At 41.7% G+C, this 27,179-nt stretch overlaps 1 protein-coding gene across 1 annotated transcript; it reads left to right on the top strand.

The window, feature by feature from the left end:
* The first annotated feature begins 518 nt into the window (after positions 1 to 518).
* KAZALD1 (Kazal type serine peptidase inhibitor domain 1) lies at positions 519 to 26,531 on the top strand. The gene is made up of 5 exons (XM_075288014.1): positions 519 to 627; positions 8,059 to 8,668; positions 14,409 to 14,569; positions 24,877 to 25,024; positions 26,223 to 26,531. Exons 2-5 carry the CDS (start codon positions 8,161 to 8,163, stop codon positions 26,312 to 26,314), a joined length of 909 nt encoding a protein of 302 aa, XP_075144115.1. The 5' UTR covers positions 519 to 627; positions 8,059 to 8,160; the 3' UTR covers positions 26,315 to 26,531.
* The last annotated feature ends 648 nt before the right edge of the window (positions 26,532 to 27,179 follow it).

The raw sequence follows: 27,179 nt of genomic DNA, 5'->3' as shown, positions 1-27,179 counted from the left end.
CAGAGTTTAGTTTATGATACAATTTCAGTAAAGCATTGGTGCTATACAAGTAAGAAGAATTACATGAAGGTGTCATACATCGAAGGAATTGGATTTTTTTGTTTTCGAAGACTGTAATCTGCTGCCGGAGGTGTCTGGCCATGGCTTACCCTCCTCTCTCCATTAAAAACATGCAACCCATCCAAGTGTGTATGTGCATGGAAGGAATAGCTGTCAGACGAACGACCGTTCAGCCAACGACTACTAAAGCTGCGGCCACCTTAAGACGTCAATGCATTGTTTGTTGGTAACATGTGGACATATGGATTTAAGATCCCTCCCGTATTCCTCTTTACAAAGAGCACTGGAGAGAAACAGCAGCTCGGAGAGATCTGAACAGTCGTCTGTGGATAGGGGGATGGGTCTGGGAGGAATCACATTTCAGTTTGACATCACTACTTCTCATTCAAACAAGAGACAGTATAAAGGGTATTGGAAAAGCAGAGGCGCACACTGCAGAGGTTGTAACCCTTTAACACATCAGTGGTAAAACAAACTACTAGTGACTGATTCCCAGCACCTTCCTACACACAGTACAGTCTGCCCGACAGGCAGTCACATCCAGCAGCCAGCTGTGCCTTCCAGCAGGTAAGGGCGCTCTTGCTCTCTCTCATAGTTGCCACTCTGCTGTCTCTTTGCATCTATTGTATCAATTCTACACAAAATTGCAATTGAGTAACATTTTTGTCTTCTGCCTATTTTGGAATAAATTCAGATTGAAGACATTGATACATGGGTAATGTTATATAATAATCATGTTGTGAATGGAATATAGAACATGTGGATACAATAATAGAATGTATCTAAATTGCATATTAGCATATTATATTCTGAATGTTATGAACAATATACAGATATAGAATATATTACAGACAGTGTTATCATATCATGCCTGAAGATATTCTATATCATGTAAGCATACAGAAGTAGTGGAGCTGGGTTGTGCAACCAATACACAGTAGCAAAGCCATCCTATGTGTTGAAATATACAGATGTAGCCAAGTTTAAATAACTCATAAGTTGCAAATCACTTTAACTAAACTTTTTTCCATTGCTTTCATCGACTTGTGTCCCCATCTTGGAGACCCATGGTTAAAGGGAAAGAGGGGTAATGCATGCTTTCTACATACACTTATACTTGTATGTTGGTGTAATGTTATATTACATATGTAGTGTTCAGTTTAGTTTTTTGCTACTTTTGGACCCATTTCTTTGGTTTGTCTACTACCTCCCATATCCTTCTCCCCTGAGAACAGCTTTTGGGGGGCCGAGCAATATGTTACATAGATTGCACCTCTTAGTTACTGGTGCTTTTGGTTTATGGCAGATCAATTGACCCTTTTGCATCTAAGGACATAGGACTACTTGTATTTGTTTTGTGTTATGACTGACATGACTCTTTAATATGAGACTCTTGGTTTTGTTGGCTATATGAGCAGCAGTTCTATAGTATTGCATCCTCCAATGCTGCATTATTATTGCCTTCCAGGAACATAGTGTCAAATTGTACATGTGCTTTGGTGTCCGGCAAACACATGAACCTGGATTTCATTGTACTTTATGGGTGAAAGGTCTATTTTGGTAGAAGGAGAACCTCATCTCTGTAGCTGTAAAACGCCTCCTGCTCTGTGATCTTGATGTAATCCAGAAGAATGTAAAAGAATACTTGACTTTACACCAGCTTTTAAACCAAACCAAATAAAATCTGCTTTATTGGAAAATCCTGCTGCAGATAAGAAAGTGTCTTATGGCTTACTGAGACCTTGTACAAGATTAAAGGGAAGCTTTGGTTTGGAGTCATTGTAAGGGGGTTGTCTTAAGTAAGACTTATTGGTGGGATCTGACCATTGGTAATCCTTCTATAGATCCACAAAAACTTGGTGATCTTCAGTAGTTGATACCTTTTTAATGGCTAACTCATAATGATGACAAATGGCTAACGTTTCGAAGCGCAAAGGCTCCTTTGTCAAAGCAAATTTTCTTTTTCGAAATTTGCTTTGATAAAGGAGCCTTTGCGCTTCGAAACGTTAGCCATTTGTCATCATTATGAGTTAGCCATTAAAAAGGTATCAACTACTGAAGATCACCAAGTTTTCGTGTTTTTTTATATTTCCAACCCACTGGCTAACACGGTACAACAACGAACATTTTCCTTTTATAGATCCACAGGAATAGCGTCCAATGGGATGGAGTAGGTTACTGGTTATTAGAGTCTCTTATCATTTTGGAACAGCCAAGCATGGTTGCTGTGTTATTATGCCATAACTGTATAGCATACATACCTTTAGACTCTATGGATATCCTAGAGATATCCCTTTAATAGAGAACTTAGTCACCTCTCCACGGAGAAAGTGGAATCACACTGTAAATCTTGGGGGAGTCTCTTCAAGTCCCAAGGTGGTTCTGAGCATTTAGAGCCACAGATGAGCGAGTTATGGCACATAAATTCAAGATGCAAAACTCCTTACAGAGGTTTTCAGGGACTTTAAAGAAGTTACCCAGGGATTGTTTAAAAAGTTATTTCCTTTTAAAACAACCTTGGGTTTCCAGGGATGGTTCCGACCTTGGATCACATGATAGAACGAAGAACTTGGTCTCTGAGTTGATCCACCTTCTCTTTGCTATCCTCTGTTCATTGCTACTTACTTGCACAATTGGGGCTGGAAGATGAGATTATTATAATAGTAAAACTAGCCCCCATAGTACAGGTAACTACCTATGAACATGACGGAGGAGGTGGATTGACTTGGGTCCAAATCAGTGTGGGAAGCAGCAGGAAACCCAAGGTTTCCTGCAATAGACCCCTGAAGAAAGGAAGTTTTTAAAGAGTTCCCTTCAAAAAGGACCTTTCACGGTTCCACCATTTGACCCTTTAATAGGCATCCCTCCACTGATTCTGGCACAGTTGGAAAATTTTTTCTAGCCATTACCATTACCAAATGGCCAGTGCTGTTAGTTTTGGTGCCTGACAGGCTAACTAAACTATCTAATGTCAAGTGGGTGTGTCAAGCAGGAGCAGGTAAGGGGCGTGATTCTAAACTCTGACTCTGTCCACCTTTGCTTGTAGCTTTTAGTCATGCCCCTTGCCTTCTCTTCCCTGACACCACCCACTTGCCACTAAGAGAGTCTAGTTAGCATATTAGGCAGCAAATCTAACAACAGTGATTGCTCAGGAACAGTCGGGGCATGAGAAAAAATTCCAACTTTGCTGGAATCAGTGGAGCTTGATCTATTAAAGAATGTACATACATTTGGTAGGGACCCAACTCCTGACACCTGCACTAACCAGCCGATTGAAGATGTCAGGATGCTTCGGAACTATGCACAGCACCATACATCGTGTAGTGGCTGTGCCTGGTTACTGCAACTCATTTCAATTATATTGAATGATACAGAGTCACTACACAATGTACAGTACCTGGTTATATTAGCAGATTGGTGTGGATGGCAGTACTCAGTTATCAATGATGCCAAACTATATAACCCAACGTAGTGTGAATAAGCCCTAACAAAGCAGTAACAATCATTTTGCTATGGGTTATATAATATTAATACTGTAGGAGATAAGAGGATTGACACACGAGTGCATTTCTCCATCCAAGCCTTAGACACGCGCCTCCGTATTGATATAGTAAGTTTAATTAAATCCAGACTTGCAGAGTTTCCTGACTACTTTGCCAATCGTGTCACTTTTTGGGAGTTTAGTTCTCTAAATGGATCATGTGGTCATTTCATTTTTAGCCTTGGAAAAATAGTTTTCCAGCTCGAAGGCAAAGAAAAGATTGTTCTGTTTTAATCAGTTGAATCTTAAGTGTCGCCCTTTCCATCAATGAACGTTTCATTGGTTTACTTTATATTGTACTCAATGAAAGACACAGACTATTCCAAGGATTTCCTGGTTCCAGGTTGTTTAGGCAAAAGTCAGACTGACACCCAAGGCCACCTTGTATGATCCTGTGCTCTGGTTCCTCTGAGACAAATGCCAATTTCAGCACAGGCTAAAGAAACTGGAAATTGTATCCGGAGGATGCCAAGGAGCAGGGAGGACGGCCAAACTATTTTCATACTTTCATTACTGGACATTGCATCCAAGTATAAAAATAGGGTTCATCATTTTTTGAGGTGTCGTAGCCTAGTTGTGTAAAAATCAAGGGGTGTAGTTGGGGAAATGTATTGGCAGGGTAGGGTACCGCAATGGGCACCAGCAAGATATTCTGACCCCAGACCAGACCCTTAATTTGGACCCAAGATTAGACACAAAAACAGGCTTTTACTGACCTCTCATTGCTCCTGATGGGTCTTATTTTTAGGGCCACTACGTTCAACATCCTGGCACTGCATCAGCACCTTGTGTGCTGGTCTCTTATGGACTCAGGGCTCCAAGGACTATAGACAGCTGTGACTGCTCCGACCCCTACAAAGGAAACTTTTTTACAATTTTTTTTACATCTTTGCTGCAGTGTTTTTAAGCTGTATGTCACTACATGTAGCATCAGCCTTAAAGGGTTGTTCCAAACTCAGTCATGCATCCCACCCACATAGTACCCAGGATATCAGGGACTCTTTTTTTTTTTTTTTTTTAATCTCAGCATCAAATAAAGATTCTACCTCCAATAAAATCCCATTAGCACCAGGTTATGAAGCAAATGCACTTCAAGAAAAAATTTGCAAATACCTTTAAGCATTAGGATTCCTCCAAAAATCTGTCTAATAAAAAAAAATCATGAAGCCCAGGAATGTTAATGTATCTGAAATGGATCTGTTCCGAGATGTAAACTTCTCTTCAAAGGTCATGATACAAATCTTTGTATACTATAATCTGAGCGGAGGAGCTAAAGGGGACCAACATCTGTTGCTTCAACAGTTTAGGATCCAAAAAATAAAATGTCATTTACTATGGAGAAAAAATTGTTTACACTAAACCAAAATTATATGGGTGAACCGAAACAAAACCAGTGTTGGGAATGAGTAAAAGCTCATCACAACCAGTCTGAATCTGGATTTCATTGTTTTCTGGATTAGAAGTAACATTGGTTGCTTTCAGTCACCGCTTTATCTGTCCTTGATAAATATCCTCTAAGTCTCAAGTCTGTCTTTACAGATTTGGCCATTCACTTACAATAGATCTCGGCCAACAGCTGTTCCGCTCAATTCCTCAAATGGGGACATCATAGAAGAAGGATGTGGCATGAAAGTAAGGACCTACCCCTCCGAAACAGACCCCTTAGAAGTAATGAGAATGCATGGGTTCTATTAGAGAGATATAATTCGAAGTTTTTGATAACTTTTATTATTTAGTATTTTTCTGTTCGCCCACCATCTTTTTGATCTTTCCAGCAATGGGAGTCATTTTAATGGTTAAAGGCTTAGATAAAACCTACACACAAGTAAGACTAGATGGTCTGGATTCGGGCAAGGTCACCATGGCTGACTCCACTTGTAGCAGGTTACATGAGGGCTTTCATTCTGTGCCTCTACCCGGCCGGATAACTTCTGCACACATTGTTCGTTCCAGGATACTATCCTTCATAGCAACCACACATTCCTTTTTGTACTTTTCCATTGAAGTTTTTGGCAGGATACGCCACTTATTGAACAGGTTTCAGAGGTTACATTTTAATTGTGGTTTAGAAAGACAAATCCAGAAGCCATCCCTCAATTCCTGTCCGTTTTGTTTCCATTTGATCAACTGGTTTGACGTTCTAGTTCTAAATCTGGCCAGGAATTTGCAGCCAAGAGCAGAATCTCGCAACCTTCTTATCATGGGAGATTTTTCCTATCGCGGGGAACCCACAAATATTCTGTGGTTACTATAAATGTGTCAACTTTTTCTGTTTCCACCAAATCAAAGTCTACATATCCACGGCTGGAGTATGGTTTTTATTAGAAGATATTTTTTCTTCTATGTTACTCCTGGATCCCTTTACTGTGCTGTAGGTACAAATAAAGCTTTATGGCATACAATATAGCAAGCAGATTTGGGTCAGTTACTTATAATATCTAATTCAGGTTCATATACTGTATTTTGGAGCAGGATTCCTAAGTAAAAAGCAGAGTAAATCTTGAGAGGATTCTTAGAAGAGTCAATAAGAGTCCTCTTTACTCAACACACATTGGATGATTGACAACTTTCCCTGTTACAATGTTCCAATTGTAAAACATGAGCAGTGAAAATCAATATGGGAATTTTTTAAAATAAATCTTATTAAAGAAAAATGCTTCTTTCTCCCTATGTCAGAATGATTTCTTCCCCTCTTTTCATTCAATTCCTTAGGCAATCTGTATCCGGAGAATACGATGTATTACAAAGTTTCTTAACATTTGTATCATTCATTTATAGAAACTTGCATTATAACTGAGCACTATGATAACCTAAAGACGCTGATGTAACATTGGGATTTTTCACATTCCAAAAATGTCAGCACAAAGACACCTTTTTGCCATCTGTTTGCCCTTTAAAGTCTATGGACCTAGTCTAAACCTGGATTTAATCTTAATCCCTAATTAAACTATGTTTCCATGTGGCATATTTGCAAATCCACAATATACTGTCTCTATAGCATATTCATGGATTTTACAAACCCCATTTATGTGTATGAAACAGTCTCTGACATTCTGCCAAATATGAACACATTCTTATTATATCAATTCATGTGATTGGTTAATTTTTTACTATTGAAATCAATAAGACATCTGGAAACCTAAGGAACCTATGGCAATGTTATAGGAGTAATGAATATGTCGTATGTAATTTATGAAGTTATTTAGTGGCATAAAATCCAGATTAGTGTTCTCATATATACAGCATGAGGATTATCTCCAATGTCAGATCCAGTGTCATGGGCAATAAATAAATGAAAAAGACAAATGTCACATAGTAACTGTATTCCTGTACTTGGATTCCTACAATAGTTACTGAAGAACAGTGTCTGTTCAAGTAGCCGAGAGGAATTCAGACCTGAGACTTGGCATGTATATTAAGTGAAGATGAACCAGACTATTTTAGGCATGCTTCGATGGGTATATAGCTAGTACATGTCTAACACTAGAGTTAACCACAGACCAAATATAGCATAAGAATCTGTCTAATATACAGTGGTTGAATAAGTATCATAGAACCCTGTATATACGTAATGGTCAAGACTAACAAAAGTATACGCAAACAAGTGTATCACTTTGTGGAGGTCTTTAAAGGGGCTGTACAGGATAAGAAAACTATAGTTGTTTTCTTCCAGAACAGAACCATTCCTATGTACATTTGTATCTGGCATTGCAACTCAGCTCCAATAAAGAGAACCTTTCAGAATCTCCAACAACCTTTAGTAGATGGTGATTCCACCATAGTTGGAATGCTAGTTTCCGCCATAGTTTTTTCTAGGCCTCACCATTCCAGTGGAGAGATACAGAGTTAGAGTTGGTGGGGATGGTAAAATGTCCTCTTTAAGGGGCGTTCACACTTGCGCCTGGTGTCCACCCTGTGCCATTCCACCAGGTTTCCATCCTCAGCCTCAAGAAACTGGACAAGGGGTGGCTGCTACAGGTGGACACCGGTGGTCACCTTTAAAAACCCATTCAAATGAATGGGTTTTAAAGCTGACCATCGGGTAGCTGACCCCGTCAAGTTTCTCGGGGCTGAGGATGGAAACCCAGCAGAATGGCACAGGGCGGACACCGGGTGCAAGTGTGAACGTCCCCTAAACTGCAATAACACATACAAGTTGTGGACAGGTGTGGCACTTTGGTCTATACCCAGGTTAGATCGTACCAACCTTGGATAAAGAGTAATGGTGCGCTCTGCAATTGGGATGGAAGCTAAAACTTTGTGGATATTTGATAATCCCCTACACAAGTAAAATTCCTTGGTAGCTATCTCTGGCTTCTGCTATATTTCCTAGACAACTGTTCTGAGGTCCCTTATTATCTGCTTAACAGAGATCTGCATAGCTGAATATAGATGAAATGCCATATAAAGGAAGCTCTTGTAACAGGAAATCAAAGAAACATTTCTCTTCTTTTCAGATCCACTCCTTAAGAAGTTGGAATTATTGATAGCAGAAATGCAGAACTTCAAATAATGAACCAACAAGTGATGGAATTTAGCTGTACAGTCCAGGACAACTCATGAAAATGTATAGATGTGCCACATGGACCTGTCGCAAGCTCTTCCTCTTGTTGTTATACCTCAGTTATCTCCAGTTATTTCCAAGCTTGGCATTTCCCAGTGTCCCTGACTACCTACAACGTGGCTGGCAGAGGTTACTGGAGGAAGGAGAGAGCTGTGGTGACTGTCGGCCAGAAGAATGTCCTACTCCAAGAGGATGTCTTGCTGGAGTTGTGCGGGACACTTGCGATTGCTGCTTGGAATGTGCCAATTTAGAAGGGCAAATATGTGATTTGGACAACACTAACCACTTCTATGGAAAATGTGGAGATAACCTGGAATGCCAGTTGGATATGGGGGACCTAAGACATGGAGAGGTGCCAGAACCTCAATGTGTCTGCTTATCTAACACAGCTGTGTGTGGATCTGATGGCAAGACCTATCCCCAGCTGTGCAAATTTAAGGAAATGGCCAATTCACAGCCTGGGAGAAATCTTACAGTTGTCCATGAGGGTCCTTGTGAATCAGGTATAGTAAACTTTGTCATGACCACAACAGTTTGTCCCAAAGGGGAGTTCAATTGCTTCTCACTTACAAGTATCGTGTTCTCAGTTTGTTCAGAAATATTGAGCCTGGTGAGAACTAGACTGTAAAGGTCAATTAGTTCAAAAGTAGATGCCATTGGGTATAAATAACAGCATAAAAACATTTATACCGCACATGTAGACCAGTGATGTCACTCTAGTGATGTCACTATGTAGAATTTCTATTTTGGATATAAGTAGTGATGTCAATTATGTCAGTTCATGTAAAAAAATGCAACTTTATAACATATATTGTGGATACACTTTAAGGGTGTATTTACTGTCATTGAATAGAAAAATCCAGAGGAGGAAAACCTCATGAACCCTAATAAAAATTAATTGCTGAAACCCTTTAGAAACCTAATAAACTCAATACAGTTGAATCCAGTCTAGACAAACTCCATGTGATAGGCAGTCACACACCTGGCTTATACATTTCAGCTGCACTGATACATAGTAGCAAAACATAGCAAGGAAATTTGTGATTTTGATACAGTTAATTGGTCACGAACTTAACAGCATAGGCGATAAGTTCGATCCCCAGAAGACCAGTCACGAATCATTATAAGGAAGATCCCAAGTCACCCAGGAGCTTTAATACAAAAGGCATGGACCTGATGATCTCTATCGCTAAAGTATTTTGTGTCCAATGGTCTACTAGTATTGCACCTAATAATATCAAGTTCACATTTGTGTTTGGGTCATTCCCTTCCCCGGAATGAAAAATGCGGAGAGAAAAGCACTGCAAGCGCAGTGGGTACCAATTGCAGGTATTAGTGACGGGTCTCTGCTGTATAAAACAACAGAGACTCGGCAGCTATGGCAGCTGCTCAACTCCCAAGTGGCCGCCATATTTAAACACCCGACATCCGCCGTAATAGTACTTGTCTGGAGTCCTGCTTCTCTCCAGTCCTGTTGGCCTGGCACAAGGCCAGTATACCCATTGTTTTTTTTCATTAGACAATATGTTCTACTGTTTAATGTTGGGAAGTAATAAAGTGATTTGAGATTTTAGCACTTTGAGTTACTTCTTAATTATTAAGAACAATAATAAAAGTGAAGTTTTATTCTATTAGTGTCTCCAGTCTGAGGCATCTGTGATCCTAGGAGTAGCAATGCTACTACTGTCATAGGGTGGGTTCACATCTGCACCCGATCTCCGCTTTGCAGGTTTCCATCTTCTGCCTGAGAAACTGGGCAGGAGACAGAAACCGGCAGTCAGTTTTCAAACCCATTCATTTGATTGGGCTTGCAAAGTGTCCGCCCGTGAGTGTCTTCTTCCTCTCCTCGGCGCAACCATTTTTTTTGCGTCTCCTGTCCAGTTTCTCGGGCAGAAGACGGAAACCTACAAAGTGGAGACCGGGCGCAGATGTGAACCTGTCCATATTCTGTCATTTGTTCATTACTCTGTGCTAATGTACACTTGCTAGCTTAACCAGAAGCCAAGGATAGATAAAAGAGAATAGGTCTACAGGATCAGACTACACTGAGTATATGTTTGTAGTCTGTTCCCTTGGAGATGCATATTCTACCTAGGAGCTGTAAACCCTAACTTCTAGAGAAGTCTGAGGCTTCTATGATCCTGAATTAGTTGAGGTCGTATGGTGTTATTGAGTGTGTGATCTTCATTGCTACTCCTAGTTACACTTGACAAAGGGCAAAAAATCCCCGAAACAATACGGTATTTTGGATTTCATAAAGGTTATTGGATACTCTGTACCTGGGTGAAGCAAGGTTCTTCCACTCCTGGCCTGACCTATTGGCTTGGAATCCGTTTTCCCTCTGTACATTGAAGTAAATGGGAGTGGTATGCATCTCTGACCACCAGGGGGTTCGGTTACTTTTTGCACAGCTGGATGCCGGTGAGGGGGAGCAGAGGATAAAAAAAACAACCTTTCTCAGGATCCATGGAGGTCTTAGGAATCAAAACCCCACCAATCAGCAATTTATCCTCTCTCCTATGAATAGAAGGTAAATATGTCTTGTGGCTTAACCCTTTATATAGAATTCAGTTATATCAACATCATTAGTCTTAATAGTTGACAACTATCCCAAATTCCTAATCCCAAGAAATTTAGGCAGCCTGACCTGGACAAGGCTGTGGCTAATGAAGTCAACCAGAACTGGATAGTTGTGTCCAATTTATGGGTGGGCTGGGGGTATGTCCAGGGTGAACTTTAACTTGAAAATTGGTATATATGCATTAGGATACAAATAAAATTGAGAGTGGTAATCTCTGGGACACCAGGGGCATCAGGCAATACACCTGAGGAAGGTACCCCTGGTGCCCCTGGTGTAGCTGGTCTCTGATGTGTAAGTACATTGCTCCTAGAAGTTTGCAAGCACCATCATTAATGGGATCTCAGGTACTTAGTGTAGATTTGTCTTATGAGTCACCCATTTACATGAAGCATTTTATTCACTAGTGGGTAAAAGAAAACATCTCTATTAATTTATTACTGGACATTTCTAGCTATCATTCATCGGGGTTGCACATAATACGTACCAGATCAAGCCTCACAAAACTACACTTTGTGCATTCCCTCCTGCAAGATTGCAAAAATAACCTAGAATGTGGAATTAAAAAAGCAGTAGCCGAGGAGTGTCACTCAACCCCCGAAACACTTCATACTTCTAAGTGTAAAAGTCTACAAACCATTGGACACATATTTCACTTAATAGGGGAAATGGAGCTATTTGCTTTAATCACAGAATGCCTGGTGTCTGCGGAGCAGAGAAAGCCCAACAATCGTAATGACTCGCAGATGTAGAATTCCATATTCTCCTCACTTCTGCTAGGTTGACTTTTCGCTTTCACTAAAATCAGCTGAAGCAGAGTCTGGCTGGTGTCAGGAATCTGACCTGTGGCTCCCTGGACATAAATCACTGGGTGTTGAGGTACAGTACAAATAACCCTCTTCCAGTCTTAGTGGACTTCTTGATTTCAGCAAAAATGTCATGGATCTCCCATTAAGTTCCAAAGCTTAAATGGGTTGTGCTACAAAGACCCCCAACAATTCTAAGAACAAGGGGTGTTCTCCTTCCTGATTGTGACCAGAATAAATGTGTCACTTGCTGGACAGTGCTCCCATTCACTTCAACAGAAGCACCAAAGACATCCAAGTGCTGTACTTCAATTATACCCGACACTCCCATTGAAGTGAATAGGAGTGCAGATCCATCAACCAAGTGATACCCCCTGTTCTTTGCATCAGCTATTTATCATCTTTCCTATGAATAGAGGAGAAATATTCTTGGTGGCATAACCTCGTTCACTGAAGAATTATTAAACGGAACCTGTTAGGGTGACTTGCCCAGAAATGAGTCTGATGAATCGGATCAGACTCATCTCTTCTGCTCCTGGGACCTGCAGAATTGTTCCGTAAAGCCATAAAGTACATATTGACTACTCTGCACATGCGCCTGAGGTCTGACATATGCACAGTGAATCATACACAGAGTACAGATACTAGGTAGATATAAAGGTTTTATATTCTCAATGTGGACAAAGACAGATTTACAACAGGACTATTTAGGACACTAAAACCTTGGTCCATTTGGAACTGTGGGTGGTCTAGTGTCCCAACCCTGACAGGTTCTCTATAGCAACAAAGATATCAATGATATATTATTTATGTGTTTTAGACTACGTTTAATTCCATGTCCTTGTACATATGGAATGGTCTTATACACATAGAAGGAATTTACTAACCCATCTACACCAGTTTTATGGCAGAGACGAGTACAAATATGGTGCATATTTTCCACAGAACCAATTCTTGAGCCATGGATGCCTCATATTGTTCCTTCTGCTCCATGCTTGTGACATGCATAAGATTGGAAACCAAGGTCGGTTGGAGTAAGGACTATATATTTAAAAATTACAGGAACCGACATAGATTGCAATTCCGGTCCTGTACTTTGGCATGCAAGACAATTAAATAGGAGACCATAGAAAAGGGTCTTGTAGAAGTCTAAGAGGGAGACCAGGGCAGGCACTAGACTTTTAGTTGACTCGAGGTTCAGGAAAGATCAGGTACAGGAAATGTTTCTGTGGAGGCAGTAGATCACAGTAAGGGCTTCAATATGTGGCGTGAAGGTCAGGGTAGTTCAAAGGTCACCGTAAGACAGTGGCGTTGTGAGAATGGGGAAAATATGGAACCATTAACTGTGAAGAGCGAGGAGGGGAAAGATGATGTATTCTGTCCATGTTAAGTTTTAGAAAGCAAGAAGACACGAAGGAGGATATAGCAGATAGACATTCCGGGATTCTGGACAACAGAGCAAAAATTTAAGAGTCAACAGCATTGAGGTGGTTCTTACTGAAAACCATAGGACTGTACAATAAGATGGAAGGAGCACAGGTCCCAAAACAGAACCTTGAGGGACACACATTGGTATTAATTCTCCAGCCGTGGACCCCATCAGACAATTGTTCTCATTCTTTTGGTTAAGGGATAGGTGTATCCAAAAGAACCCCCTGCCCCCCTCAAGACAAGCCATTAAAATTCTCAAATTCTTCATCCCCCTCATAATCCAGGAAGTAGCTAAACTAAACTGGAGCCATAAATTACAGATTCATCCAGTCTTCATAGTCCTAGTACTGTACCTACTTTGTTCTTCTTTCCCCCGTTTTTCTCTATGGCTTCTCTTGTGAGGTTTTATACTGAACCAATGTAGTGTCTGTTTTATGGCAGCCTGAAAATGTCAAACAGATGAAAAGTGAATTTAAGTGACCCCTATAAAATTGGGAAAATACTTCAAGTTTCCTGGTTAGATACATCAGGTAGAGGTTTTAAGACTAAAGCAGGCATTGTGCTCATCTAAGTACTGTATGATGGATAAATGCCAGCCAAGACTGGAGAAGAGCGTATCCGTATGATCAGGGGTCCAAAACCAATTGGTGACGCCACTAACTATGCAGGTAAAACTAAAAACTTTTGGGGTGGTGTCTTACAGGAACAGTCAACCCATAAAAAAATTTTCTTTTAATTTTGGATCCAAGATGGTAGCATAAAACCGAATACTGATTTTACGCGGCCATCTTGAATCCAGGATCAAAAGGGAAACTTGTTATATAATTTGATATCAATTGGTTATAGTTTATAGAGTTCTAGGCAAAGCTGATAAGTTCAGTAGTAAGTGTACATAGTTACATAGTGGAGATTGGATGAAGACATCAGTCCTTCAAGTCCAACCTATAACCCTACAATCCCCTACAATGTTGATCCAGGGGAAGGCAAAAAAACCCATGAGGCTCATGCCAATTGCCCCATTTCAGGGGAAAAAATTCCTTCCAGACTCCAATCTGGCAGTCAGTATAAAAACCCTGGATCAACATGTCCTTAAAATCCAGAATCCATAACCCGTAATATTGTAGGTCAAGTAGAGGTGAGAATATGCAGCAGTCAAGAGAACAAGTCAAAACCTTAAAGTGGTAGGACAAAAACTTTTAGTTTGGACTTTGTAAATGTCAGCTTCACGGGACAGTTGATCCCGGTCCCTGTAGACTGGCGGGGCACTGGGACAAGACTATTGCTTACAATGGCCAGTGGTGGTTAGACTGAAATTTACCATCTTCAGGAAAGCCAACAAAATTCCAATGGCATTGACATAATGTTACAAAAATAGCCAACTACTTATAATTGTTGAAATTCTAAGTAAGTTCTGTACCTTTTTTACAGCACCTCAAATCCTTTCTCCACCCTATGACATCTGGAATGTTACTGGGAAGGATGCAATTTTTGGCTGTGAAGTCTTTGCCTATCCCATGGCATCTATAGAATGGAAGAAGGAAGGGTCAGAGCTGCTTCTTCCAGGAGATGACCCCCATATCTCTGTACAGGTATTTTCTTATATTAATGACTGAATCTCACAAAAACCCAGGAATTGGTAACGTTGCTACTACTGAGTGATCTCCACTAGAGATGAGCGAGTACTGTTCGGATCAGCCGATCCGAACAGCACGCTCGCATAGAAATGAATGGACGTAGCCGGTACGCGAGGGTTAAGCGGCCGGCCGCCGTCAAAGCGGAAGTACCAGGTGCATCTATTCATTTCTATGGAGCGTGCTGTTCGGATCGGCTGATCCGAACAGTACTCGCTCATCTCTAATCTCCACCCTTTTCCACCATTTGAAATATCAAATTCTTACAAAATTTCTCTGATGGTGTTGGTGGTACTCAGCACTTCCAAACATGCCCCAACAAACTGGATCTGTCCATTGTAATACGCAGAGCTCCATCTTTCATATAGTGCCTGCTGGTTGCTTTCCATCTTTATATTGGCATTGAGATACTCACACATAGAATTAGGAAATTCCTGAAAATTACAGAAATTTTTTGGAAACTAAAACAATAAGCAAATTAGAGTAAAACTAATTTTTCAAGTTCTCTTGTGACATGTGGCTCTTAAGATTTAATTCAAGACCCCCCAGGTACACAACTGGATATGTCCAGTAATAAACAGGGCTCCATATTTCTTTTTTGGGACTCATACATTGCCTGCTGATTGCTTTCCTACTTTATACTGACACTGAGTGATCTTGACTAGAGATGAGCGAACAGTGTTCTATCGAACACATGTTCGATCGGATATCAGGGTGTTCGCCATGTTCGAATCGAATCGAACACCACGTGGTAAAGTGCGCCAAAATTCGATTCCCCTCCCACCTTCCCTGGCGCCTTTTTTGCACCAATAACAGCGCAGGGGAGGTGGGACAGGAACTACGACACTGGGGGCATTGAAAAAAATTGGAAAAAGTCATTGGCTGCCGAAATCAGGTGACCTCCATTTTAGACGAATAGTGGATTTCAAATCCGGGTCATATGAGAATGTGAACTTTGTGACTATGAGACAGGGATAGCTGTACAGGCAGGGATAGCTAGGGATAACCTTTATTTAGGGTGGAATGTTATTAAAAATAACTTTTTGGGGCTCTATCGGGTGTGTAATTGTGATTTTTGTGAGATAAACTTTTTCCCATAGGGATGCATTGGCCAGCGCTGATTGGCCGAATTCCGTACTCTGGCCAATCAGCGCTGGCCAATGCATTCTATTAGCTTGATGAAGCAGAGTGTGCACAAGGGTTCAAGCGCACCCTCGGCTCTGATGTAGCAGAGCCGAGGCTGCACAAGGGTTCAAGCGCACCCTCGGCTCTGATGTAGGAGAGCCGAGGGTGCACTTGAACCCTTGTGCACCCTCGGCTCTGCTACATCAGAGCCGAGGGTGCGCTTGAACCCTTGTGCACACTCTGCTTCATCAAGCTAATAGAATGCATTGGCCAGCGCTGATTGGCCAATGTATTCTATTAGCCTGATGAAGTAGAGCTGAATGTGTGTGCTAAGCACACACATTCAGCTCTACTTCATCGGGCTAATAGAATGCATTGGCCAGCGCTGATTGGCCAGAGTACGGAACTCGACCAATCAGCGCTGGCTCTGCTGGAGGAGGCGGAGTCTAAGATCGCTCCACACCAGTCTCCATTCAGGTCCGACCTTAGACTCCGCCTCCTCCGGCAGAGCCAGCGCTGATTGGCCGAAGGCTGGCCAATGCATTCCTATGCGAATGCAGAGACTTAGCAGTGCTGAGTCAGTTTTGCTCAACTACACATCTGATGCACACTCGGCACTGCTACATCAGATGTAGCAATCTGATGTAGCAGAGCCGAGGGTGCACTAGAACCCCTGTGCAAACTCAGTTCACGCTAATAGAATGCATTGGCCAGCGCTGATTGGCCAATGCATTCTATTAGCCCGATGAAGTAGAGCTGAATGTGTGTGCTAAGCACACACATTCAGCACTGCTTCATCAAGCCAATACAATGCATTAGCCAGTGCTGATTGGCCAGAGTACGGAATTCGGCCAATCAGCGCTGGCCAATGCATTCTATTAGCCCGATGAAGTAGAGCTGAATGTGTGTGCTAAGCACACACATTCAGCACTGCTTCATCAAGCCAATACAATGCATTAGCCAGTGCTGATTGGCCAGAGTACGGAATTCGGCCAATCAGCGCTGGCTCTGCTGGAGGAGGCGGAGTCTAAGGTCGGACCTGAATGGAGACTGGTGTGGAGCGATCTTAGACTCCGCCTCCTCCAGCAGAGCCAGCGCTGATTGGTCGAGTTCCGTACTCTGGCCAATCAGCGCTGGCCAATGCATTCTATTAGCCCGATGAAGTAGAGCTGAATGTGTGTGCTTAGCACACACATTCAGCTCTACTTCATCAGGCTAATAGAATACATTGGCCAATCAGCGCTGGCCAATGCATTCTATTAGCTTGATGAAGCAGAGTGTGCACAAGGGTTCAAGCGCACCCTCGGCTCTGATGTAGCAGAGCCGAGGCTGCACAAGGGTTCAAGTGCACCCTCGGCTCTCCTACATCAGAGCCGAGGGTGCGCTTGAAACCTTGTGCAGCCTCGGCTCTGCTACATCAGAGCCGAGGGTGCGCTTGAACCCTTGTGCACACTCTGCTTCATCAAGCTAATAGAATGCATTGGCCAGCACTGATTGGCCAGAGTACGGAATTCGGCCAATCAGCGCTGGCCAATGCATTCTATTAGCCCGATGAAGTAGAGCTGAATGTGTGTGCTAAGCACACACATTCAGCACTGCTTCATCACGCCAATACAATGCATTAGCCAGTGCTGATTGGCCAGAGTACGGAATTCGGCCAATCAGCGCTGGCTCTGCTGGAGGAGGCGGAGTCTAAGATCGCTCCACACCAGTCTCCATTCAGGTCCGACCTTAGACTCCGCCTCCTCCAGCAGAGCCAGCGCTGATTGGCCGAATTCCGTACTCTGGCCAATCAGCACTGGCTAATGCATTGTATTGGCTTGATGAAGCAGTGCTGAATGTGTGTGCTTAGCACACACATTCAGCTCTACTTCATCGGGCTAATAGAATGCATTGGCCAATCAGCGCTGGCCAATGCATTCTATTAGCGTGAACTGAGTTTGCACAGGGGTTCTAGTGCACCCTCGGCTCTGCTACATCAGATTGCTACATCTGATGTAGCAGTGCCGAGTGTGCATCAGATGTGTAGTTGAGCAAAACTGACTCAGCACTGCTAAGTCTGCATTCGCATAGGAATGCATTGGCCAGCCTTCGGCCAATCAGCGCTGGCTCTGCCGGAGGAGGCGGAGTCTAAGGTCGGACCTGAATGGAGACTGGTGTGGAGCTATCTTAGACTCCGCCTCCTCCAGCAGAGCCAGCGCTGATTGGTCGAGTTCCGTACTCTGGCCAATCAGCACTGGCCAATGCATTTCTATGGGGAAAAGTTAGCTTGCGAAAATCGCAAACTGACAGGGATTTCCATGAAATAAAGTGACTTTTATGCCCCCAGACATGCTTCCCCTGCTGTCCCAGTGTCATTCCAGGGTGTTGGTATCATTTCCTGGGGTGTCATAGTGGACTTGGTGACCCTCCAGACACGAATTTGGGTTTCCCCCTTAACGAGTTTATGTTCCCCATAGACTATAATGGGGTTCGAAACCCATTCGAACACTCGAACAGTGAGCGGCTGTTCGAATCGAATTTCGAACCTCGAACATTTTAGTGTTCGCTCATCTCTAATCTTGACCCATTGTCCTGGGAATTTCCTGCAAATCAGAGCAAATTTTTGTAAACTAAAATAATAAGAAAATTGGAGTAAAGTTAATTCTTCAGGTTCTCTTGTGACGTGCGGATGTTAACATTTAATTTGTGTTGACAACCTCAAATTACAAACATTCACATTTGGGAAGATGTTGTCACTGATTAAAGGGATTATATTGGTAACCCCCTATGGGTAAAGTGGTTTGGTTTTCATTTGTCATGCTATATGTCTTCTGATTCGCAGGAAGGCTACAAATTCACTAACTTGATGACATAGGAAGGAACTAACTCAGAATTCTAGTTCATTCTACAGCATGAAACAAGCAGTATTTACTATTCCAAGATGCCTGTATATACTATATAATAACTTATATGCATTCAGAAGACCTAAGCCCAGTACGACTGGCTGTTTGATACATTTAAAGCTGATATAAGCATAAAGATTTCCCACCGATTATATGATTTTTGGAATACACAAAACCAGATTAAGGTTTTTCCAAGCCCCTGGGCAAAAAGGTGGGCTCCCACTGTGGTAACTGATATAGCGCAGAGCTAAGTAAGGAGGACTAAGGCTCTACTAAAATTTCATTTTTCCTTCTATTGGAGACAATTGGAGGAATATATCCCAATGATGCTGTTTAGCAATATAGGAAGATGTGGAACGGTGACTGAATAGAAAGAATGAGGTTCTGGCTCCATTTTCTTTGCTCAGGGATGAAGCCAGTGTTGGATTGCCCCACCAGAATACAGGCTATAACACTATTACGATCCAGCCAAAGACACCCAGAAGGGTAATATGTAGAGATGAGCGAACAGTAAAATGTTCGAGGTTCGATATTCGTTTCGATTAGCCCCTCAATATTCGACTACTCAAATCGAATATCAAACACTGTTATAGTCTATGGGGGGAAAATGCTTGTTTCAGGGGTAGGCAACGTTCGATCAAATTATACTTACCAAGTCCACGAGTGAGGGTCGGGCTGGATCCTCTGAGAAGTCTTCTCCGTGCAGCGTCCCCACGGCATCTTCCGGCTCTGAATTCACTCTGCCAGGCATCGGGCCTGGGCAGAGCCGACTGCGCATGCCCGCACTATAAGCGGACATGCGCAGTCGACTCTGCCCAGGCCCGATGCCTGGCAGAGTGAATGAAGAGCCGGAAGACGCCGCGGGGAAGCTGCACGGAGAAGACTTCTAAAGGTAGGAGAAGAACCAGCGTTGATTGGCCGACTGTATAGCATTCGGCCAAACAATGCTGGTTCTGCATCGAACTTTTACATTCGAACAGCGAGTGGTACTCGATATACTACGAGTATTTAGAATACCGTAGTATTTGAGCGAATACCTACTCGATCGAGTACTACTCGCTCGTCTCTAGTAATATGGTCTATTTCCTAAGGGTTGTTGGAGAATGAGCCCTCAGAGTTATTTTATCTGGTGGGCCCAAGGAACCTCAGTCCAACACCAGATGGAGTTCGAAGGTAGTATAACACCATATTTTGTAGAATGAACAGTTTTAGACACCAAATAGATACAAATATTGCAAACAGCCTTTGCTATGTCTATGGGCAGCTTTATCATTTGTAATGGAACTGAACTATAATGGAAACATTGGATATGGAAGCTACCAGTTATCGATAAGAGATCCACGACCATTACTGCCCAGCGTCCCAGATAATTCTTAGTCAACCCGGATACCTCCATAACATTACAAATTATTGGACATTCAGGACTTATACTCGATTAAACTTTCTTCTCATATAGAATTATCTACTAGATCTATAGTTATTGACATCAGGCTTCTCATAATAACGGTACCATATGTAGAGTCATACTGCGCATATGTGAAATTTCTTCATGCCACGTTATATTTGACAGTATTATTTTTGGCACCAGATACTGTAGGTATTTCCAACAGGCTTTGGCTGTCTTCACATGGATGACCACAATAATGTGAAAGTTTACTGTTAACCGCAAGGCGATAGTTTCCAAGTCTAACCTTCTATGCTAACTCGATAACTTTTTGGACTACATTTTAAGGTATTAAACCTATCTCTGTGTGTTTTGTAGCTGCTACTCATCTGGAAGTTGATACTATGTCATTTTCTTGTAGAATGAACACTATATAATGGGCTCTTTTACTCCTATTTAGGGATTTCCTGTCTGTCTAGAAATAGGCTTCAGAATATTGGAATTGATGAGTCTTGCTTTCTGTACAGCATCAGTGATGATTGTTTGACCTGGATCTGACTGCGCTATGAAGTCCCAATGGGCATTCTACTGTTCTAATAGCATCCAACTGTTGAGTCTATGTCAATGTAACACATATAACATACATTTGCTTGGGATAACCTTTTGACCACTGTTTAAGTAATATTCACATATGATATATCATAACCTGAGTAGACATTTTGCATGAAGCGTTAAAGGGGTATTCCCACGTAGCATACTTACCAGTCTCACTTCTGTAAAATCTTCTTTCTTCCTGGTTTCTTGCGTCATTGGTGGGCGGGGTTTCATATGCAACCTGCCGTTTCACTACACCCCCAAATTAGCATGTAGCTCCGCCCACCACATAGCGTGATCCTATGGGGTGGCTGAAGGGCCTGTGATGTCATCAAAGGTCCTCAAAAAACACTATATGCACAATATTGGACTATGAAGTACAGGCAGGAGCAACTCCATTCTGTGTTACATACAGACACTGCCTGTCTCTGCCATAATGAACACAAGCTATTAGCTAACCTGATAACTGGGAGAACAGAAGATGAGTCCAGAAATGAAAGCAGCTCCTCTCCTCTATCTAAGAGCAGGAAGCTAGGTCACATGGTGTAGACACAGGAATAGCTAGATACACAGGCTCGCTCCCTGCACTTAGCCCCTCCTCCCTCCCCCCTTAGAGCAGGCAGATACATCACTTGACTCATGAGCAGCTAAGTCAGGACTGTGGCCACAAACAATTGAATAAAGTAAGATAGTGGACAAACAAAGCAGTTTTGCTGAAGCAGTGTATTTAGGAAAAGTCTTACATCCACATTAACAAGCAGTATAGATAGGATCCTTGTGATGGGACAACCCCTTTAAGTTTTTTTGTTGGTCCTGAATTCAAGACCATTGTGACTGGCAGAATGAAATGACTTCTGGTCTTTGTGGGCCTTCACCTAAATTTTGAGATAAAAGGACAGTTTTTAGTCGTAGGAAAAAATGACGGACACCTGACATACCCCATTACATTCAATAACATCTGCAGGGCTCCATGTCTAACCACTGTTTTAGCAGTCCACCTCATTATTGTTCATTTCCCTCTACGGATCCGAACAACGAAGAGTCACTGCTAGTGTGAACCTAGCATAAATGAAGAAAAGAGAAATCTAAATCTCATCAATATTTGGTGTGACCTTTGGAGGAGGAGTCCTGGAAGTGACGATACGGCCCCCGCAGAGCCCTGATCTTAACATCCTCCAGTCTGTCTGGGATTATAAGAAGAGTTAGAAGGATTGGAACAAGCTTACATCCACAGAAGATATGTGCTTAGTTCTCCAAGATGGTGAGAACAACCTCCCGCTGAGTTCTGTCAAAAACTGTCTGCAAGTGTACCGTGAAGAAGTGATGGAAGGCAAAGGGCAAAGGTCACACCATATATATGTGCCATGAACTGGGATTCAGATGTTTAAAGCATTTTCACTCCCTAAATGTGCTGTTAATTAATATTTTTTGCATAAATATTTCAGACTCTTGAATAGAGAAAGTTGGGATTTCTCACCTATTTCTATATTTCTGAGAACTAGCTATGACTATGCCCCACACAGGATGTTGGAACAATGCATATGCTGGAGAGCTGATACTTTCAAGATCAAATAGAAAAAAAAATACATTCTCTATTTTGAAGTTTGTCCTTAAATATCATCAAGGTCCACGTAATCTTGCAGCATATTGGCGCCTATGTGCCTGACAGTCCACTGTAGACACATCTTCACAAAACCTCAAGTCGGCATGTTGTCTGCAGCTGTTGCTACTTTTTTACTGTTCAGTATTGTTTCTGTTCAACCCATTGTGTAGAGAGAATGAGCATCGCTTGACATACACATTGGTGAATAAAGCAGCAGGTAGAAGCTATGACTTTGTAACCCTTTGACATAACTCAGCTGTGTTTACCTTAGAGAGTTGGAAATTGGATAGATAGGATCCTAGGAGCCCTGACAGTGTTATACACTATGTTTTATAGATAGGTTCCTAGAATTCCTGACAGTGTTATACACTATGTTTTATAGATAGGATCCTAGGAGCCCTGACAGTGTTATACACTAGGTTTTATAGATAGGATCCTAGGAGCCCTGACAGTGTTCTACACTAGGTTTTATAGATAGGATCCTAGGAGCCCTGACAGTGTTCTACACTATGTTGTATAGATAGGTTCCTAGGAGCCCTGACAGTGTCATACACTCTGTTTTATAGATAGGTTCCTAGGAGCCCTGACAGTGTTCTACACTATGTTTTATTGTAAAATGTCCTCATTTGAATACAAGAGAAGTATTATTTACCTGCCTGTTCTAACACAGAAGTTTTATTTTGCTAACTGGGTTTATCAGTAGTGAGGTCAGGTTGATGACATATACCTGCTGCAGCCATTCACCAGTCTCAGTGGTCACGAAACTGGCTTGAACATTCACATCCCATCAACCTGATGTCACCACTGATAAACAAAGCCTGCTGAACAAAAGCGATCTCAGACCTTTAATGTATGAGTATAAAAGGAAACAACTTGCATCCAGTCTTGATTTTAGAAAAATGCTACTGTTTTGTATATGCAGCTCCGATACATATAAAGTCACAGACTATAAACTAATTCCTCATGCACTACAAAGCACTGCCACATGGTTCTCGCATATGGTATTGTATCACTAAGGCATTCTCTGATAGAAGCATTGGTCATAGTGGAGAATATGTATACAGGGTCTGACGGAACATGACAAAATATATAAGAGAAAAACATACATATGAAATTATTGGAGATGTAAAGAGAGAGTATAAGATCCCATCACACAAAAGTGAAGAGGTGGTATTTCGCTTCAGATTCCTCTCCACTTTCTGGTCCATGTGCATCCCATAGCGGCGCCACTGGTTCATGTGCATCTCCACCAGTCATAAGAATAGGAATGCTCAGCATCCCGGACTGAATAAGACAGCTGTTACATGGTGGATGTGCAGGAGATCTCCAGCGATCCTATAGAAATGAATGAAGAGGTAAATCCCTTGGCGGACCACCACTCCATTCAGAAGTAATTGTAAGGCAGCCTTGTTCTCGTGAAATGTGGGGGTCTTAGTGGTTGAATCCCCACTGATCTCAACCTGTCCCCTATCCTGTGGCTATAGGATTTATTGCCATTGCTGGCAAACTCCTTTGGGTTTCTGGTGGTGCAAATATTTACTATCCATGGCAGCCAACATCTGGGTGCGACATGCCATGACAAGCTAGAGTGCTCCTTATTTTCCTTCTGGACATAGCTCCATCAAGTTTTAATTTGATGGGGTTCTCCCTTACTGTATAACCAGCACATTACAGACTGGGCTATAATAGACACTGTGTAGTCCCAACATATGTTCTCATTCTGGATATTTCAATGTCTGGAGTTTAATCATCAAGACAGTTTAATGTGGAAATGAGGATTACTAAGGGACTTGTCTCCAAGCCAAATGTAGTGGAAACTGCTCGGCAGATTTTCATGAAGCCTAATTAACTTTTTAATGAAAACTTATTTGTAAGTTAAAATCACAAGCTTTGATTCATTCAGCTAAACCAGATGCCAAGTGAGAGATGTGAGAAGGACAAAGTGAGAGATGTGAGAAGGACAAAGTGAGAGATGTGAAAATGGCAAAGTGTGAAGCCAACACTGCGCCAAACCTTCACTTATACAAAAATACTAAAGTTATTCTACATTGTGGAAACTGAATATATTTTACTGCCAAGCAAGTTGTCCATCTAGATAACAATTTAAAGGGGATGTTCCGCCAGCTCCACCAACTCCAATGCTTCGCATCCTTCTCTAGATTCCAATCCCCTGATTCCGACACCGTTGGACTTTTTTCTCTAGCCCTCACCATTTTCGAACAATCTTGCTGGTAATTTCAGCACCCCATATGTGAATTAGGTTCTATATTCTCTACCTGATTAACATATTGGGTGCTGAAATTAACTGCATTGATTGCTCTGGAACAGTGAGGGCTAGAGAAACAGTTCCAACTGTGTCGGAATCAATGGAATGGCACCTATTGAAGAGTTCAAAGAACTGGAGTTGATGGAGATGGTGAAAGGTCCTCTTTGTCATGGCTACTGCACTTTATATGGCATTGTACTTTCAGATAGCTCATTGTATACTGAACTAAGCTTGGTTCTGGTACATGATGGACTTGCATTAACTGACCAGTCGGGATGCTGGGTGTCGGAATACAATGATTTTCAAACAATACCCTATACTAAGCATAGGCTATCAGTAGTAAAGCCCAGGAAACCCATTAAAGCTCACTACTTTTAATTAATGATATTCGTTTTGTCATGTTTCTAGTTTAGAGGAGGTCCTCAGAAGTATGAAGTGACTGGATGGCTTCAGATACAGTCAGTCCGGGTGACAGATGAAGGAATTTACCGATGCTTTGCCAAGAACAAGATTGGTGAAGTTGTGGCAGGAGCTACCCTTACGGTGCTTACTCCAGGTATGTGTGTAGAACAAGAAACGATAGTTCAGTAGGGACCAGAAGAAAATGGAGTAGGATTGATGAAGTAACTGTATTGTCAACTGTTGGGTTGACCGATGTTGATCTACAGCAGATATTGGGACTCAGAAGAAGGCAAGGACAGTATGCTAGCAGCGGCTTATCCCTTTCGACCCATTGTAAACACATCACACCCTTGGGTGTATATGGGGGAATTTAGTGGGATAATTGTTTGCTGGATAAGTGTCTCATGCGACAGATTTTTTTTGTATAGTAACAAATTAACAGTATACGGCCTAACATAGTGACCAACTTTTTCATTGGTAAAATCTGGACATGTAAATATAGAGCTTGTCCATCAATCTCTTGTCCCCCCTTCCCTTTTCCTGGCTGAAGGCAGAATGAATTGTTGTTGAAAATTTGGGATAATCTTGGCAAACTTGGAACCGTAGGCATCAAGTGTTTTCTTAAGTTATTCACCAAACTGATTCCAAATATTCCTATGCATAAATGAATTAATTCGTAAACTTTGGTGCACTCTGTGCTCGTCTTAATAAATTCCCTCCATTATGTATATAAAAAGATTTTTTTCTATACTATAGTGGTTTATTTTACTCATGACAGTGACGTTTTCAAGTTCCAGAATCTTCTCACTGGAACTGAGACATACCAACTTGAAATGTAATTTTTTGCTCCTTAAAGGGGTTGTCTGGCGAGTGTTTTTTTTTCCTGAAAAGTTAAGAATGGGTTAAATATAATAAAATAAGCAATCCTCATCTCATTAATCCCTCCTACTCCTGTTCCAATGGGGTCCCCTGTAGTCTCTACTTCCTAGTCCCTACTAATACACAGGAAATGACTGATTAGCCACTTCCTGTGTGTGGGGGGGAGGGACTATGGAAGAGCTTAGCACATTCAGAACAGAAGTGAGGTTAGTATTGCTTATTTTATTGTCATTTATTTGCCTATTTTGAGCCTTTCCTAAAAGATTTTTACCGACTGGACAACCCCTTTAAGATGAAACAACACATTATGTAAGCAGGAAAAAAAAAGGGGGAAAACGTTTCCTCTGTTAAGCTTTATGTATTTTATATGACTTTTTTTATATATTTTATTCGGGCTCTGTACATTTTACTGCTAGGAACAAAAAATACTTCACACTCAGTAAAGTGCAATGTCTGCTCTTTCATTTCCTTAGATCAATTGAACATGACGGGACTGACTCTGCCAAAATTCCGAAACCAGTTACAAGAAGACGATGCTGACAGCGAGGATTCCGATTATTACTGAATTCAGTAGTACTATGGACACAGTCATCTGCTATGAATAAGAAATCCCATGATGAAACTATATGTTGTGACAAGGGACAAATTGAAAGCACTTTATATTTCTCGACCCGCCTTGGAACGCTTTTGTAGAATAGCCTTTTTTGATTTTTTTTCAGTATTAATATGACAATTTTTTTTTTTATAATGAGACTGGAATGGACAGATTTTATGTGCTATTTGTACATACAGATTACAAAAGAATTTCATATTTTTATTGCCTATGTCTATATATTGTCTGTAATGACCATCATATATTATTTACAACCATCCGCTCAGCCTAAACCACAGTGTTTGTGCAATTTGTTGTTTTGGCAGTAGATGTGGAAACTTGTGTGTAGTGTGACTCCGCCAAGTATGCAACCCATCATTATTTTATACTTGCTAGAGCAATGGTAGGAAAATTATATCTACTAGAAATAGGAAAGGATATGGAGCACTTTGTAATATGGGAGGTGCTAGACTGGGGTTCTTTGGGTCCACTGGAAGGAATTATTCTGAGGAGCCATCCTCCTCCTACTTAAAGGTCTTAGCTCGTCCATCATAATCCTTGTTTTTGTCATGGTCTACACAGGACATTTCATCTCTAACATTCACAACTTATAGTCGTGGACCTAGTCAGTCCCTACTAGATTTGGCATAGCGTAAACCAAGGAGTGGAGTCTAGTGAATTGTGAATTCTTCTCCCATAATCTCTGCAAGAAGGTATGGAAATCGCCCGGTGGCCACTTCTGAGTAGTCTCCATTGCAAAGGCTGACATTGTGATTGGCAAAAAATCACAAAAAACTTCTCTCTGCCTGTGGGTGACTTTGCTCTTCAGATTATGAGT

The sequence above is a fragment of the Leptodactylus fuscus genome, chromosome 10 (assembly GCF_031893055.1).
Source record: "Leptodactylus fuscus isolate aLepFus1 chromosome 10, aLepFus1.hap2, whole genome shotgun sequence".
NCBI classification, from domain to species: domain Eukaryota; kingdom Metazoa; phylum Chordata; class Amphibia; order Anura; family Leptodactylidae; genus Leptodactylus; species Leptodactylus fuscus.
The sequence above is the reverse complement of the archived record's forward strand: the minus strand, read 5'-3'. Positions and strand labels throughout refer to the sequence as shown.

What these genes read in the sequence shown, in the direction of transcription:
- KAZALD1 (XM_075288014.1), top strand. Translation starts at nt 8,161, where the DNA reads ATGAAAATGTATAGATGTGCCACATGGACCTGTCGCAAGCTCTTCCTC. An exon ending in TGAGGGTCCTTGTGAATCAG is followed by an intron (nt 8,669 to 14,408) that starts GTATAGTAAACT and finishes CCTTTTTTACAG; the next exon opens with CACCTCAAATCCTTTCTCCA. An exon ending in CCTTACGGTGCTTACTCCAG is followed by an intron (nt 25,025 to 26,222) that starts GTATGTGTGTAG and finishes TCATTTCCTTAG; the next exon opens with ATCAATTGAACATGACGGGA.